Source organism: Penicillium digitatum, chromosome 4 (genome assembly GCF_016767815.1).
Source record: "Penicillium digitatum chromosome 4, complete sequence".
Lineage (NCBI taxonomy): Eukaryota > Fungi > Ascomycota > Eurotiomycetes > Eurotiales > Aspergillaceae > Penicillium > Penicillium digitatum.
The window spans coordinates 3,133,751-3,150,242 of NC_089387.1; the positions used below are offsets into that span (position 1 = coordinate 3,133,751).

At 50.9% G+C, this 16,492-nt stretch overlaps 6 protein-coding genes across 6 annotated transcripts; 4 read left to right on the plus strand and 2 right to left on the minus strand.

Annotated features, from left to right (window-relative positions):
- Positions 1-815: 815 nt before the first annotated feature.
- Positions 816-1,495, minus strand: Pdw03_1060 (Ubiquitin carrier protein; the record flags this gene model as incomplete). The annotated part of the gene is made up of 3 exons (XM_014679308.1): positions 816-918; positions 973-1,305; positions 1,389-1,495. The coding sequence occupies 3 exons, from the start codon at positions 1,493-1,495 to the stop codon at positions 816-818; spliced, it is 543 nt and encodes a 180-aa protein (XP_014534794.1).
- An 804-nt stretch (positions 1,496-2,299) lies between these two features.
- On the plus strand, positions 2,300-3,962 carry Pdw03_1061 (Serine/threonine protein kinase, putative; the record flags this gene model as incomplete). The annotated part of the gene is made up of 2 exons (XM_014679309.1): positions 2,300-2,385; positions 2,444-3,962. 2 exons carry the CDS (start codon positions 2,300-2,302, stop codon positions 3,960-3,962), a joined length of 1,605 nt encoding a protein of 534 aa, XP_014534795.1.
- A 492-nt stretch (positions 3,963-4,454) lies between these two features.
- Pdw03_1062 (Cyclin-like F-box) lies at positions 4,455-6,748 on the plus strand (the record flags this gene model as incomplete). Its single annotated transcript, XM_014679310.2, has 4 exons — positions 4,455-4,594; positions 4,652-4,664; positions 4,714-4,723; positions 4,785-6,748. 4 exons carry the CDS (start codon positions 4,455-4,457, stop codon positions 6,746-6,748), a joined length of 2,127 nt encoding a protein of 708 aa, XP_014534796.2.
- A 436-nt stretch (positions 6,749-7,184) lies between these two features.
- Pdw03_1063 (3,4-dihydroxy-2-butanone 4-phosphate synthase, RibB) lies at positions 7,185-8,134 on the plus strand (the record flags this gene model as incomplete). The annotated part of the gene is made up of 3 exons (XM_066099791.1): positions 7,185-7,248; positions 7,346-7,463; positions 7,612-8,134. 3 exons carry the CDS (start codon positions 7,185-7,187, stop codon positions 8,132-8,134), a joined length of 705 nt encoding a protein of 234 aa, XP_065957518.1.
- Positions 8,135-8,610: 476 nt separating this feature from the next.
- On the minus strand, positions 8,611-9,492 carry Pdw03_1064 (Transcription initiation factor TFIIE, beta subunit, putative; the record flags this gene model as incomplete). The annotated part of the gene is made up of 1 exon (XM_014679312.1): positions 8,611-9,492. One exon carries the CDS (start codon positions 9,490-9,492, stop codon positions 8,611-8,613), a length of 882 nt encoding a protein of 293 aa, XP_014534798.1.
- A 557-nt stretch (positions 9,493-10,049) lies between these two features.
- On the plus strand, positions 10,050-16,151 carry Pdw03_1065 (Filament-forming protein (Tpr/p270), putative; the record flags this gene model as incomplete). The annotated part of the gene is made up of 2 exons (XM_014679313.1): positions 10,050-10,341; positions 10,393-16,151. 2 exons carry the CDS (start codon positions 10,050-10,052, stop codon positions 16,149-16,151), a joined length of 6,051 nt encoding a protein of 2,016 aa, XP_014534799.1.
- Between the last annotated feature and the right edge of the window lie 341 nt (positions 16,152-16,492).

A 16,492-nucleotide genomic window follows, 5' to 3' on the forward strand; every position in this document is an offset into this window, starting at 1 on the left:
TCTTAAAAATGGGCGGCGTTTCTTTGATTTCGCAGGTTGAGTTGACTATTTGTATGTACATAGGGATATCAAATCTTGATGGCTTCAACTTCAAAATGTCGGGCAGAGTCAATTCTAATTCTTTTATGTAAGATTAGTCGGCTGCTCATGAGGTCTTTGGTCCCCTTTTCTGGTAGATTTTTTTTTGCTATGCATAGGGCGGTAAAAGGTATAGATGTGTTGGAGGCTTTGCGATCCATAACCAGGAAATTGTGAACCTCTAAGTGGGGGGTACTGGGACATGGTCGCACATGAATTTTCGGTTGCATGCACAAGTGGCTGACTATGTCCTCGAATTGATGCAAAACCCACCTGCGTTTGTACCCCTGCGGAGCTTACAATGTCGAAGTCTGGACAAGCAAGTGGTCTACACTTGTACGGAGGAAACACACACACACACACACAAGATCTATCCCATGCATTGATGCAAAGTGTACAAGATCAAATTGATCTACAGCGACACCGACAATGAATAGATCTAAAGCCCTGGGCGCAATGTCCAGAAGAAATGAAACGAGAGAGAACCACCCGAGGATCTCAAGACCGAGAGTTTCTCACGCCTGTGCCTGAATGTGGAGGTTCAGAACTACTAGTATCATGGTAACAATAGGGAATAAAGATAGGAAAGGACGTAACCAAGCAAACTAGAAACTCCCAGGCCCAACCCAGGCCCGTTATGCATTTGCAGCACGATTCCACCGCCCATGAAGTGGACGACAGGGTCAACCGACGCTGATGCAGAATGACGAAAAAAAAAAGATATCATATCCAACAGTCTATTCTTCGTCCAGATCTTGGTGCCGGGCGAGGACGTGGCGCTTGAATTCCGCCTGGTCCGAGTCCCAAAGCTCGGCTGCTTGGGCATTCAAGGGGCTCGCACTAGATCAATGTTAGCGCTGATGGAAGGTATGGAGGATGTGAGGGGATGCTGACTTGTTAGGTTCACCCAACAAACTTTGCAAGCTGAGCAAGACGCTCGATACGTTGTAGACAGCGCTCCACTTGTCCTTGAGGATGTCGAGGCAGATTCGGCCGGAGAAGTCGACGTTGGGGTGGTAGATCGGAGTCTTAAACAAGACTGTTGGTGGAGAGTAGGGGTAATTGTTGGGGAATGCGAAGGAGAGTTTCAGAGTCAGACCCTCGTAGGGAGTCTCGGTCGGACCGGTGATGGTCGCCGTCCAAGAGAGGAGGTTTCCGTCTGCGTCTGGGAAGGCGGAGATGCCGGGCGAGGGCGAGAGCATGAGTTGCATCAGCTCGGCTTGCAGGCTATATAGATCAGGTTAGCTAGATGCAATCACAAAGAGCAAACTGAATTGTGGAGCTGTTTGAAGGCGCCGAGGGGGACGAACCGTTTGGTCACGCTCTGAGTGTCGCTTTTCTGACCGGAGGAGTTCAGTTTGCTAGCTTGCTGCGCCTCGGGCGCCGAGTTCTGTGTGTCTTCCATGCTGTAGTCCATTGTGAATCTGGAGGTGAAGCAATCGTGGCTCTTTAGGAATAGTAAGAAGTCTATAGATTCCGGTTTGTGGAATGTTGGTAACAGTAGCACGGAGGTGTGGAATGACGCCGGATTCGTAACAATGACCCACAGGGTGAGTTGACGAAATGAAGACTTGAGAAAAGATGGATGAATTGTGGAAAGGGGGTTGTTATTGTGTGAAGTGAACAAAGAGGAAGCGGAAAAATAGAGGATTTGTGTACTCGGACCCTAGACGCCCCGGGCAACGCGAACCCCGCTTAAGTGAATTTACTTAGGCCACTTCTAGTCTTGAAAGGAATTGCATTCGAATGTTTTATTACTCGAAGATGGACATTTGAACTCAGAGTGAACTAAAAGCAACAAGGGAAATACTTAATCTAAAACATAACTAAATAACTAGTTGATCTGGCAACGTTAGTGCGACAGTCGATAAATCAACTGCGGGTCTTCCAGTTTTAAGGTACTATTGGCATAGAATTTAGTGCAATGATAGAAAATAGTACAGTGGTATCTATAGCTTAGAGTAGCAGTAATCCCTATAAGATAGAGTGAAGCTATCCCATCCATCACCGTATCTTTTGTATTGTGCCTTTATCAACAGACTACCCGATCAGGATAAAGTGGTGCGCGTCTTATTCCGCGTTTCGCTACCCTTGCATCGACGCGACGTCTTTGCCTATCTTGTTTCCCACTCGTTGTGTCCTTTTAATCAAAAATGCTCCCTGCCCCTTCGTGTATCTCCTCTAAATTCAATCCCATAAAACCTCTGTGACCTTCCTCAAAATGCAGCATTCGCAGCTGGCCCCGCTCCCGAACGACGTGCCGTTTCGCATCGTGTCTAAAACTATCGGCCAGGGTGCCTATGCATGGTTAGAACGAAATTCATGGAAGAGACCAACCTAAACTAACTTGATTCGGTCCATCTAGCATCAAAAAAGCCTGCCCATTGGATGCAGATAATCCTGTCTTCGCCGTCAAGTACATTCACAAAGACTACGCCGCGCGACATGGGAAGATCAGCGCAAGGCAATTACAACTTGAAGTCACCGTACACAGACATGTCTCGGGTCATGGGAATATTATAAACTTCTATCAAACGGGCGAGGATGAGGTTTGGCGTTGGATCGCCATGGAGTTGGCCGAAGGCGGGGATCTTTTCGACAAGATCGAGGCCGACGAGGGTGTGGGCGAGGACGTTGCCCATGTCTATTTCTCGCAACTTGTCAGCGCTGTGAGCTTTATGCACTCCAAGGGCGTCGGCCACCGTGATATCAAGCCCGAGAACATGCTTTTGACCGGCGACGGGAATCTCAAAATCGCGGATTTTGGCTTGGCAGCACTGTTCGAATACAAGGGAACGCGAAAACTCTCAACCACATTCTGTGGCAGTCCCCCCTATATTGCACCCGAGGTAATTAGCAGCAGTACCCGAGGGCAGAGGAAAGGAGCTGGGTATCATCCGGACCTAGTTGACATTTGGTCCTGTGGCATCGTGCTGTTCGTCCTGTTAGCCGGTAACACACCGTGGGATAGCCCAACAGACGATAGCTTTGAGTACCACGAATATGTTGCGACCAATGCGCGGACTACCGATGAGCTTTGGCAGACGTTACCACCCGCCACATTATCACTATTGCGTGGCATGTTGACAGTGGACCCCCAAAAGCGATTTTCGCTGGAGGATGTCCGAAGGCATCCTTGGTACACCCGTGCGAACAGATACCTTTCGATCGATGGCAAATTGCGAGATTCAATTAATTTGGCCACCTCGATGTTTGAATCGCTTCATATCGACTTTAGTCAAGATCCTCTCTCACAATCAGGGAAGGGGTCGAGTCGCAGCTTTGACCCCATGGACATGGACGGTGACGATGGCGGTGCCAATACAGGGTTCTCCTCTACGCAGCCAGAGATGTTGGGTGGTGGCATGTTGATGGACTGGGACAATCCACAGAATGCTAGTGTCTTTTCTTCAACCCAGCCCTTTGGGAAGGAGTTTACCTCTCAGGATGCAGCGATAGCAGGCCACCTCGAGGATGAGCCCTCTATGTCACAGTTCTCACAACAGCCTTCAGTGCCTGTGAGCCGAACTCAAAACGCACAAAGGTTCCAGGATATTATCCCCTCCCGTTCAATGACGCGTTTCTATTCTGCGTGGGAACTCAAGCTCCTCGTACCTCTCATTTGCGAGGCATTTCACCGACTGGGAGTTCCGGTTCCGAGTGTCCCTGCTGTTAGTGCTGGAGATACTTCAGCCATGATTCGGGTGATTGCCAAGGATGGCAGGATGTGTCCACTCCAGGGCAAAGTGCTCATTGAGTGTGTCTCAGAGGGATTACTTGAAGTGGAATTTGTTAAAATCAAAGGTGATCCTCTTGAATGGCGACGTTTCTTTAAAAAGGTGGCTATCCTCTGCAAAGACGCTGTTTTTAGGCCGGACGAGTAATGCTGTCCCTACCCTGCCTCTGTGTGCTGTCATCTTTGGTTATTTTACGCGTTTGCCTTCATCTATTTTCAAATGTACGAGTCATGAATGATGGATAGTGGGTGAGATTGGGCCGGGTTGGAGTTTGGCTATGGGAAAAGAACACCTCGGATTAATCCAATAATTCCTATGTATATAAAGATGCCCATGGCTTCATCAATGGACACTTCGATAACTGTCCGTTTTCCCGTGTCAGTGATATAGTGAATGTGAAAAGTACATGTGATAGCGACCTCGAATACCTATAGGACAATCCTGTCTACAAATTTTTCGTTCACTTCCCACGCTCCGTGGTGGCTGTGCCGTAGAATGCATCAGAAGATTCTCTACTTCTCTCTAGTGATTCTATAAAACCCGGTGGGTACCATACCGGAACAGCCTCCCGAGCCTGTTCGCTGAAGTTGTCTCAGTGTCTCAGTAGTGCCCCTCCAAACGTCACACATTCATCACTAAATGAACGAAACACCAGTTTTTACTTACAAAGTACATGTGCCCTCAGTCAGTTTGAAAAATAGTCCGGTCCTTCGTGCCAGGCCTTTAATCCACGTGACGGCCTGGAGCGCAGATCGCGGGGAGAAAGCCGACAAAAAAAAGTGTCTAGCATTTCGTTCAGGAGGCTGACATTCCGGTGGCTGACTTCCCCTCCTCAGGCTGCCCTCAATGGTGTTGATCTCTCTCCATGGATAAGCTGCCAGTAGAGATTCTGTCTAAGATCATCGACCGTAAGCCCCGGATCTTCCCCACGCCGTTTCGACCGTGAACTGATAGTCCTGCGATAATCAGAACTCGCCCCACGAGAAAAGGTCCAACTGCAATCCGTTTCAAAAAAGTTCCTTGCTATCGCTCGTGATAATAACAAATGGAGATTGCACTGCCATGAGCAGTCATGGGCTGCTCGACAGGCTGCCCGATCCGCTGCCAGACCATCGGAGAGTGTGATTGCCAACGCGACTGTTTCGTTGACGACCCTAGGGCAGGAATCGCTACTCGATATAATTCGGCCTTCTGCCCCACCGGCGAACAGAGGCGCTGATGATACCGGAGAACTGTCTTGGGGTGAGAGGGCGAGAGCGGCAGCAGAATGGGACTCATCGGCTGAGGGCGAGCATGTTGACTGGTATTCAGAATACATTGCTCGCCACGGGCCCATATCGTTATCATGGGTTGAGCAGCCCTCGGTCCGCAAGGGCGAAGGAAAACGAGGGGAGTCCTATGAGGTCAAAGGGATGGGGCTGCTCAAAGACTGGAGTTCAGCCAGGAAGAACAAGATTATTGCCCCGCTTGAAGATGGCAGCGTCTGCGTGTGGGATCTGAATCATTCGCACTCGGCTGCCTCTCAAGCAAGTAAAGGCAATATCCTTGGGGTCAGTAAAGCCGGTATTCTCATTACCAACCTGTCTGGTCGTCGGGATCCTTCCCCTTCCAAGACTTCGTTGGAATTTATAAACCTAGGCGAGGGAGTGAGCGTGGATTCTCTGCGACAAAGAGCCTACCTAGCAGTTGGGAACGTCCTTAATGAAGTGGATTTGGAGACATTAAAAGTGATTTCGCAACAGCGCTATCCCTGGTCAATTTTCGCCCTTTCCCAGGAGACAGATTACTCAGTGCCGTTTACACTAGCCACGACACTTAGTCTGCAGATCTATGACTCCAGATTGTCGGCCGTCGAGGAAGAAGAGGCAATCAGCTCGCGATGCGAGCGGGTCGCCAGCCCAAACGTCCCCGCACTGGGTATCTTTGCCCACTCCGACTCACCCTTGTTTCAACTCCAATCCAATGGGCAGCCACCTACTCGCCTACGCAGTCCAGGACCCTCAGATAAAGAAGCGAACTACGCACCGCTTTTCCAACCTGGCCCTCTTTCCATCCTGCACCCGCCAGCTCCTCATGTGAACACAATTCTTCTTGCGGGACGCTTCCCCAGCATCCTATGTTATGATCGCCGCTACTTCCCTCGGCTACAGACCACAGTCCACTCAGGTGGCCGCCTATGTGGTCTTGCCTCTATACCAGCGCCCCGATTCCCAGTCTTCTCAGGCTCCACCTACCCCAAGTCACATTCCGTTGTGGCATGTGGAGACTACAACGGACGAGGGTCGCTAGAGCTTTATAATCTCAAACCAGCACCAGACGAAGATCACAGCCCCTCGAAAACGACATCCACCCTCAACCCAGAATACAAAAACCGCCAAAGCGCCGCAAGTTCCAAACTACTTTCCGTGGGGTCGCACGGAAATCGCATCGTGTTTTCCGACGCCGAGGGGAACATCAAGTGGACCGAGCGCAACGGCCGTTCAGAAGTCCGACGGTGGAATATAAATGCTTCCCAACCTCACATCCCATTCAGTCGTCGCGGCAAACAAGCAACCTCGCAGACAGAAGAAGACCAGCAGCCGCGCGGGCTCTGGCCTTCTCAATCGCCGGGCAATAACGAGGTAGCTCGCAAGATTCTTCCTACTGGTGGGAATCTAACTGGAGATGAGCTACTTATCTGGACTGGAGAGCGCATCGGCCGTCTCAGATTTTCCATTCCTGCGGATTTTGAGATGGGGGTCGATGGCAAAGAAGCTGATGAAGACGATGACGTATTTATGCATGCGGAGGTCGATGAAGCTACACGGGAAGAGATGCGACATAGGTGGCGTGATGATTGGGAGAGGGAGCAGAGATATGGGGATTATATGCGACGTGCGCTTGAGAGGCAGGCGGATGAGGTCCGATGGATGGGGAATCGAGGGCTTGGTTGATATAGTTTATTTTCATCAATTGCGTTCGGTTGCTAAGTTCTAGCATGTCGGATTATCTGAAACATGAGTATCTTCCTATATCTATGTAGCAATTTATAGAAGATGCTACCACATAGCAGTCAATTCGGAACTAGCGAAAGGTCCGGACCTTGGGGGCATGGAGGGGCAGAGTTGTCCCTTTGAAGTCTCCCGAGGCTTAGCAATCGCCAGGTCCGCGTTTCGGCTCCCCCGCGCCGATGCCACGGGCATTTCTAATGTTCTTGTCAGCCAATGACTCAAATCTCTCATCTTCTTCTTGTTTCTTGGTGCTAGAACAATTTGAGTATTCGCATTGATCAATTTTTCATCTCCTTCTCACTTGTATCTCCCGAATCACCATCCATTCAAAACCATTCATCCTTGAAGTTCCGCAGTGAGGGGCAAAAAAGAACACAAAATGCCTTCAACCTCAGAAATCGCACACCAGTTCGACTCAATTGAAGATACGATTGCAGCATTTAGTAAGTGATCTTCGATAGGGAATCAATTCATCCCCAAGAGCATCCAGCCACTCACTGCGCCTACTGACCCAACCAAACAACTGACGAAGACCTACAGAGAATGGCGAATTCATCATTGTCCTCGATTCGCAAGACCGCGAAAATGAAGGTGACTTAATCATCGCTGCCGAATCCATCACAGCCGCCCAGATGGCCTTTCTGGTGCGCTATACTAGGTACGAGCACCACCCAAGACAGCGATGAGAAACGGCTACAAAAGCCGCAAGCCCCCGTCCTCCCTCCCCGCAACAGCACACCCACAAAGCCAAATGCGCCAATCCAAATCCAACGACAGAAAACCTCGCTAACAACTCCAAAACATAGTGGTTTGATATGCGCCCCGATCACCCCGGACCTTGCCACCCGCCTCGCGCTCCCACAAATGGTAACCGAGAACGCCGACCCGAAGTGCACGGCCTACACAGTCACAATCGACTCAAGCGACGACTCTGTAACGACAGGAATATCCGCCGAGGACCGCGCACTGACATGCCGCACGCTTGCCTCACCCGCCGCGGAGATCGACTCCTTCCGCCGGCCGGGCCACATCATCCCGCTGCAGGCGCGGCCTGGCGGCGTGCGCGAGCGATCAGGCCACACTGAGGCTGCGGTCGATTTTTGTAAACTCGCTGGTAAGGCGCCGGCTGGTGTCATTGCTGAGCTTGTTGAAGATGGCGAGCTTGTTGAGGGCATTGCGGAGATTGGGGGGAATAATGGTATGATGCGCCGGGATGGATGTTTGCGATTTGGAAAGAAGTGGGGTATTAAGGTGTGTACTATTGAAGACTTGGTGGTTTATTTGAATCATGTTGAGGGTACTGGTGCTGCTACCAATGGGAAGCATTGACCCGTGGACTTGTATTTGATCTTGGGGCAGGGATTTGATATTCAGATCGCTTTTGTTGGGTTGTGTTTTGGGGTACCTTGTACATCACTACGCCTTCTCTTGGATACCTTTTTATAGATGAATTGATGCAAATATGGATGGAGTTGTGTCTTCCGGGCATAGGGGTACAGGCGTAAAGAGGTGCTAGACTGACTGGCTACGTGCAGGAAATTACATATAGAGGTAGATATGTAGCCATGTAGCTATGTAGTGATTGATTAAGTTGTTTGTTTGGGTATCTATCATTTTCTGCGTGTAGTGTACAAATTTCAATGCTGTCGAAGCAAATGTAAGATGAGTGAACGAGTTTCCATGCGGCGACAATGAGGCAGCATGCTTTTTTCCTAAAACGCCGATGCAATGCAAAGCAATGATTGTGTCAAAGCAATTTCTGGTGTGTCAACGTGCAAAAAGAAACCATTTCGAACTCGATGCACTCAACGCTTAAGGTGCGAGTAGTCTCGGAGAATGCTCGTCATGTGAGTGTTGGTTGTCTTTCCACTTCGGCGTGGCTTCTTGGATTTCTTAGATGGGGCAATGACCCGAGGGCCGAGCACCTTGTTCTTGTTGGTGGGCGTGATGCCAAACTTATCCAATTCTTCCTTCACTATGTTCGCATCCGGAACTTTGATCTTGTCCCAAATCTGCTTGAACTCATCGTCAAAGTGTTCGATTAGGGACGGGTCGTTAGGCCACACCATTTTAGGATGGTCATCCTTCTTGTTGCGAGTCACGAGTAGTTTTCCCTCCGTCTCCATTTGGTTGATTTCCTCCTCGACGGTAGGCCAGCCCTCCCTTAGTTCACGAACACTCATACCCGCCGCAGTCTTCTGGGCTTGGAGGTGTTTCAGGAGTTGCTCTGAGTTTCGAATGTTGTGAGGTGGGCGGAACCTGAATGTGCCTTCCCCGTTCGCGCCGCTCGGGTCAAATTCAACCTTCTCGTGCATCTGCAGAATGCTCCGAAGAGCCTGCACGTAGCCCTGGTCATGAGCACGATGCTGAAGGGAGAGGTATGAGATGATATCCGAAAATCTGAGCGGAATGTTCTTGTTCTTCATGTGTTCGATCGCAAACAGCACTTGCGTCATAATGTCTTTGCCCGTGCCTGTGTTGGCTGGCTGTGAGTAGACAATGTCCGGATCATGACGCCTCTTCTTCATCTCGGTAGACGATGATGGGGTCGGTGCGGACGATGGGACTTGGGAACTGCTGGCAGAGATCGGTTGGTTACTGACCACACGTCGCTGCGTGGGCATACGATTTGCCGATTCCACGACACTAGCATTAAAGCTTTTAAGCTGATTTTGAAGGTATGACATGGTTGCAATGAAGGATCCGAGGTCGCTGAGACTCAAGAGAAGAGTGAGATAGAGCTGAGATGGCAACCACTTGATTTGACGTAGATCAAGCTGGAGGGTTCAAGCGGTGCTTGTCATAGGTACCGTGGGTGTTTCCAGAAAGAAAAGAAGAGAATACACCCGATGATGGTGGCGTACAGAATGAGAACAGCCTAGTCAAGAGGTTAAAGCTTCCAGTGGCTATAAAAAGATTGAAGGCCATACAAAGAATGTCACGTGTCGAAGCTCAGCAACCCAAAGCGCGGAAATGGATCTCGGACGCCCTTGAAGTCACCTCACCACTGTTTCTTCCAATTACCATTTCATTCAATTTTTTGTCTTCTTCCCTCAGAAGACACGTCTTTCCTTTGTTCACACCGTCATGACCTGAAGTCCCTCGCCTAGCGCTGTGTGTACTTGTCTGTGAACAGTACACGGCGCGCCCGTCCTCAAGGACCCAGCTCTAACTTGCGCCGCTCGTACTTGATTTTCTTGATTTATTTGTCACGACAGCCCTGTGCTGTTGCTCGTTCGACAATATGGCTGAAACTGCCATTCAAATACCTTACATATCATCTCACTATGCGCTCCCCGAATCGACGCTCACGACCTTAAGGCAGGCCCCAACTGTGGAGCTTGTCAATCAACTTTTACAATCAATCAATAAAAAGGCTCACGAATCTGATGAGCTCAAGTCCGACAAGCTTCGCTTGGAGGTAGAGCTTGAGAATTCTGTGCGTAGCAATGAGTCGAAGGTCAAGGTTCTGAAAGCTAGCGTGGAGAAGGGACACGCAGAAGTCGCAGAGCTGAGGAAAAAGCTGCACGAAGCTGGTATCCAAATTTTGGTTCATTCTGACGGACTCTCTTTCTAACATCGAATAGACACTACCCGTGCCTCACTCGAGACGGAGATATCTGCACTGAAATCCTCGTCCACGTCCAACGAATCCGAAACCACATCCTTGAAAGCGCGTATCTCATCTCTGGAGGCATCCAATAGAGACACACTGGGCTTGCTCGAATCGAAATCTGCGGCCTATGATAAATTAGCTGAGGAGCTCTCGCTTCAGCACAAGAAGACCATCGAACTGCGACGTGAACTATCCACCGCGGAGCAGAATCTCCAAAGTGCCAACGCGGCATCCGCCAGCGCCCGCTTCCGCGAGCAGAGCCTTCAACAAGAACTGGACCTCACGAAAAAGAACAACGAATGGTTTGAGACAGAACTTAAGACAAAATCCGCCGAATACATCAAGTTCCGCAAAGAAAAAGGCGCTCGGATATCTGAGCTTCAGCGAGAGAACGAAGAAGCCAACTCGACAATTGATTCTCTTCGCCGGAGTGAGAACTCGCTCAAGAGTCGCTTGGACGAAACAGAGCAGCGATACGAAACCTCTCTGGCTAGCATTCATCAGTTGAAAGAGGAAGCTATTCAGGCAACCGAATCCTTCCGCATCGAACTTGACAGCTCCAATAGATTGGCCGAGCTACAGGGATCTGCTGCTCAGACGGCCAAGCAACGGGTGCAGGAATGCCAACTTGCGCTCGAAAAGACAAAGGATGACGCAGCGCAGGAGATATCGCGCCTCCGCGTGGAACTTGAGACGGAATCCAATGACAAGGGAGCCGCTGAGCGCCGGATTGGTGAGCTCGAGGCACTTGTTGCCCAGCTTGAGTCTGAACCTGTTAGAGGAAGATCGGCCAGCCCTGCTGTCTCTCTTAATGGAGGTGCACCAAGTACCCCACTACGAACAAGCGTCATGCGTGCTGGGACTCCTACTGGCTCCTTCTCCCCCCGCGCGTCTCGTGGTAAGGGTGGTATGAATGTCACCCAGATGTACTCCGAGTACGACAGAATGCGCACCGCTCTTGCAGCTGAGCAGAGAACTTGCCAGGAACTCCGCAATACTGTTGACGAAATGGTTCTGGAACTTGATTCAACCAGACCAGAAATAGAGGAGGGACGAGCAGAACAAGCCCGTCTCGACCACGCTGTTGTGGAGATGTCTACCCTCCTCGAAGCGGCTGGGAAGGAACGGGATGCCGCCCTTAAGGAAGCCAGGAAATGGCAAGGTCAAGTGGAGGGCTTGGCTCGTGAGGGTGACATTCTACGCCAACAACTTCGCGATCTGAGTGCGGAAGTCAAGGTACTCGTCCTTGAAGTTGCTGTCGCAAAACATGGAGAAGAATACGATCGAGAGGAGCTCGAGAGAATCGCTCGGGGCGAAGTGGAAGATTCATCAAAGGATCTCAACGAAACTGGCCGCTTTATCAGCAAGCACCTCACGACTTTCAAAGATCTTCACGAACTCCAGGATCAGAACCATACTCTCCGACGTATGTTGAGAGAACTTGGTGACAAGCAGGAAGGTGAAGAGGCCCAAGCGAAAGAAGCAACGCGACGTGCAGAAATCGATGAGTTAAAGGAGCTGCGGATCCGTGCGCAGACAAACCGTGATGAGATTGCGAACCTCAGCGCACAGATGCAGAGTTATGTCAAGGAGCGTGACACATTCCGCAGTATGCTCATGCACAGAAAGCCAACCGTGGACGATCAGTCTGTCTTCTCACAATCCATGCCTCTTGGTGCTGCTCCTCAGGGAGCTATGGAAACATCAGGACCCGACTACGCTGAGTTGCTCCGAAAGGTTCAAGCCCATTTCGATACTTTCCGTGAAGAAACGACGACGGACCACAAAGCATTGCGGCAGCAGGTCAATGAGCTGTCGCGCAAGAACAGTGAGCTTATGTCTGACATAAGTCGGTCAAGCAGCCAACTTGCTGCTGCTTCCCAACGTGCAGAGCTTTTGCAAAGTAACTTCAATATGCTCAAGAATGAGAACTCTGAGATCCAAAAGCGCTACTCTGCCCTCTTTGAAAATGCAAACCGACAGGATCTGCGCACTCAGCAAGCTGCTGAAGACCTCGTGGAGGCTAAGGGTCTTGTTGAGAGCCTTCAGAGAGAAAATGCCAACCTGAAGGCCGAGAAGGACCTTTGGAAGAATATTGAGAAGAGGCTCATTGATGATACCGAGAATTTGCGGAATGAGCGCAGTCGTTTGGACTCATTGAACGCAAACCTTCAGACCATTCTCAACGAGCGTGAGCATACCGACTCCGAGAGCCGACGCCGACTCCAAGCTAGCGTCGAGTCACTCGAAACCGAGCTGCAGTCAACAAAGCGCAAGCTCAACGATGAAGTCGAGGAATCCAAGAAGGCTAGCATGCGCCGTGAGTATGAGCAGGAGACATCACAAAAGCGAATTGATGACTTGGTCACCAGCTTGAGTGCAGTTCGCGAAGAGCTAGTTGCCGCCAAGACCACGCGGGATCACCTACAGTCCCGTGTGGATGAGCTTGCAGTGGAGCTTAAGAGTGCCGAAGAGCGTCTACAGGTCTTGAACTTGAGATCAAGCGTGTCTGCTGGTACCACCGAGGGACTTGCCGAGGGTCAGGAGTCCGGTGAGGGAAGTGGTCTTTCCCGCGAGCAGGAACTTTCAATTGAAGTTTCCGAACTGAAACGAGACCTGGAATTGGCAAAGGGTGAACTAGAACATGCCAAGCAACTAGCTGAAGATTACCAGGCCATCAGCCAAGCTAGTGAAGAACGTTTGGAGTCCGCCACCGAGACACAGGAGCAATATCGTGAAGAGACCGATCGTCTTGTGGAGGAGAAGAACGTTAAGATTCACGACCTCGAAACTCGCATTGAAGAGATCTCAGCTGAGTTGTCCGCCTCCAACACTGAAATGACCAAGCTCCGCGAAGAGCAAGCGGAGGCAACACGCCACCTGGAAGAGCAGAAGGCCAACTTCGAGTCAGAAATAACTCGTCTCAAGGCCGACAATGAACGATATGTCACTGCTGCACAGTACCATCAGGAGGACCTGAATGCGCAAGCTGAAATCGCCAAGCATGCCCAACAGAACTACGAGGCCGAGCTTGTCAAGCACGCTGAGGCAGCGAAGAATTTGCAAGTAGTTCGTGCAGAGAGCAACCAGCTCAAGCTCGATATCGCCGAGCTGCGAACCCAATCCGAAGGCTACAAAACGGATCTGTGCCAGAAAGAGGAAAGCTGGGCGGAGCAACGAGCCACATACGAAGGTGAGCTGTCTGAACTGCGGAAGCGTCGGGAGGAGGTTCTTCACCAGAACTCTGTACTTCACACCCAGCTCGAAAATATTACCAGCCAGATTTCGTCCTTGCAACGAGACCGAATGAATGTTTCGGACGACGAGCAAGAGGGAGAACAGGCAGCGCCCAATCTTGAGGGCCTCCAGGAGGTTATCAAGTTCTTGCGTCGCGAGAAAGAAATTGTCGAGGTTCAATACCACCTTTCCACCCAGGAAAGCAAACGACTCAACCAGCAACTCGACTACACTCAGTCTCAGCTCGATGAGACCCGCCTGAAGCTTGAGCAGCAGCGTCGTGCTGCAGCTGACAGCGATCATAACGCGTTGAATCACAGCAAGCTGTTGGAGACTATCAACGAGCTCAACGTTTTCCGTGAAAGCAACGCTACTCTCAGAAACCAACTGAAACAAACTGAAGCCGTGCGTGACCAAAAGATCGCCCGCGAGAACGAGCTGGTTCAGGAGATCGAACCCCTCAAGACCAGGATCCACGAGCTGGAGAGCCAGATTGAAGCCAAGGATGGGGAAATGCAGCTTCTACAGGCTGATCGCGATCGATACCAACAGCGTATTCAGAACATCCTTCAAAAATACGACCGTGTTGATCCGACTGAAATGCAAGAACTGAAGGAGAAGCTTGCGAGCCTTGAGACCGAAAATACCAAGGCTGCGTCCGATCGAGAAGCTCTCCAAACTCAGGTTGATGCACTTCAGGCTCAAATCGCCGAGTTTCCAGAACAGCTCAAGCAGCATTCCGATGAACGTGCACAAGATTTGCGATCTAAGCTCACAGAACAGTTCAAGGCACGCTCTAAGGACCTTAGTGCACGTGTCAAGGCCAAGCAAGATGAGCTCAATGTGGTATTGCAGGAGAAAGAGGTTATACAAGCAGAACTTCAGACTACAAAGAGCGAATTGGAGGCATTGAAAACCAAGGGGGTAGAGACGCCAGCCAATGTGACATATGCTCCTGTTGCAGCCGCAGCCACAGCTGTGGAAGAGGCCCCTACCAACGCTACACCGGCTTCACAATTCCCAAATGCGACCGTCGAAATCCTTAGTCCTGCTGAAGCTCAAAAGATACAAGCCCTTGAGCAGAAGATCCAGCGACTCGAGGCGGCTCTTGCTGAGAAGGATGGACTTCTGGCGACACAGGCCAGCGAACAAGATGCAAAGATCAAGGAACGTGCCGACCGCCTTAAGGATATGTACAACTCTAAGTTGAACGAGGTCAAGGCTGCCCATCGTCAAGAAATTGAGAAACTATCCGCTGGTGAACGATCCATACCCGGAACACCAGGTGCGGGCCCAGATGCAACCCCTGCAACGCCATCGAAGACGATTGAGCTTGCCGGATTTGCTATTCCCGAGTTGACAGATGCTCAAGCAAGAGAGCTGGTCGCGAAGCACGAGACTATTCGCACAATCGTCCGAAACAACATTCGCGGCGGAGTAGCGCGCGAGCAACAAAAGCTCCAACAAGAAGCCCAAGCCTCCTCCGGTGCCAATGAAGCCGCATTGGCCGAACTGCAACAGAAGTCGGCCGAGGAAAGGGAAGCCTTGGTCAAGGCTCATGAAAACGAAGTCAAGGAGAAGGTTAGCTCAGCAGTCGAACTTGTCGAAAAGAAAACAGCTGCCCGTCTCAGCATGCTTGACACCAGATTTCGAACTGCGAATGCGAAGATTGATGTTGTATCAAAGGCTGCTACGGAAACTCCGCAAAAGCCCGTTGTGGAAGTATGGGAAATTGCAAAGACTGCTCGGCCTGCACCGGTCGCGGTTCCGGCTGCTAAGCCACCTGTGCCAGCACCAATCCCAGTCCAACCCATAGCTACCGCTCCAACTCTAGCTGCTCCGCAAGTCCCAGCTACAGCTCCTTCGGTCCCGGTTCCTGCTCCGGCACCTACGCCTGCCTCTATTCCTGTGGTAGCAACCCCGAATGTTCCAACGGAGCAAGTTGCGTCTCTCACTGCGACTCCCGAAGCTGCTGCCCCCCAGCAAGGCGAGGCACAGCTCGCAGCGCCAGCCAATCCGTTCGGCCAAGTTCAGCAAACCGATCAAAACAAGCAAGCCTCTTCTCTCCCCAGCAAACCCCCCGCTGGAAACCCACCTGGACTGATGCGGGCTCTTCAATCTGGGCTTCCTATTGCACGAGGCGGACGTGGCGGACGTGGCGGTGGTCAGCAATTCGGCCATCAACAACATGAACAACAACAGCAGCAAGGTCACGTCCAGGGCCAAACCCAGCGTGGCCCAGGTGTTCAGCGAGGTCGTGGTGGTCGTGGTGGACAAGGCCGCGGTGGTACCCAAAATCAAAATAACGTCGCCCAAGCTCAGAGCCCCACGGCCAATCGTGGGAACCTGAATGCTTCGGCCCGTCAGTTCATTCCCGGGGGTAACAAGCGCTCCCGTGATGATGGCCCTGACACTGCCCCTGATGGTGGAAGTGGCGGAAAGAGACAGAGAGGCGGCGGTGGCCCACAGCCTCGTGGCGGAGGCTCTTCTTAAACAGCAATCGTCGTTCGTGTTTTTGAATCTCATTCATGTATTATCAATTTCATTGACAACTGCGGCGTGGACGCGTTCACGAACGGGTTTCTCTGTCTGTTTATGCCATCTGGCGCATTGCTTCTTATGTTTTTATACTGCTACTCAGAAAGCAGTCCTGTTTCTCTTGTCTTGTATCTACTGAATGTGTGGCGGCGTTCCTACAGGTTTCTATTCCCACTCCCAATTGACACTAGAGTTCAATTGCAAGGTATTTTGTGCGTTATGATTGTAAACACTCGCAATAGACTAACCACTGTAAACGAAAACCGGGGTATAAGCTGCTAGAAGACATGAATCTA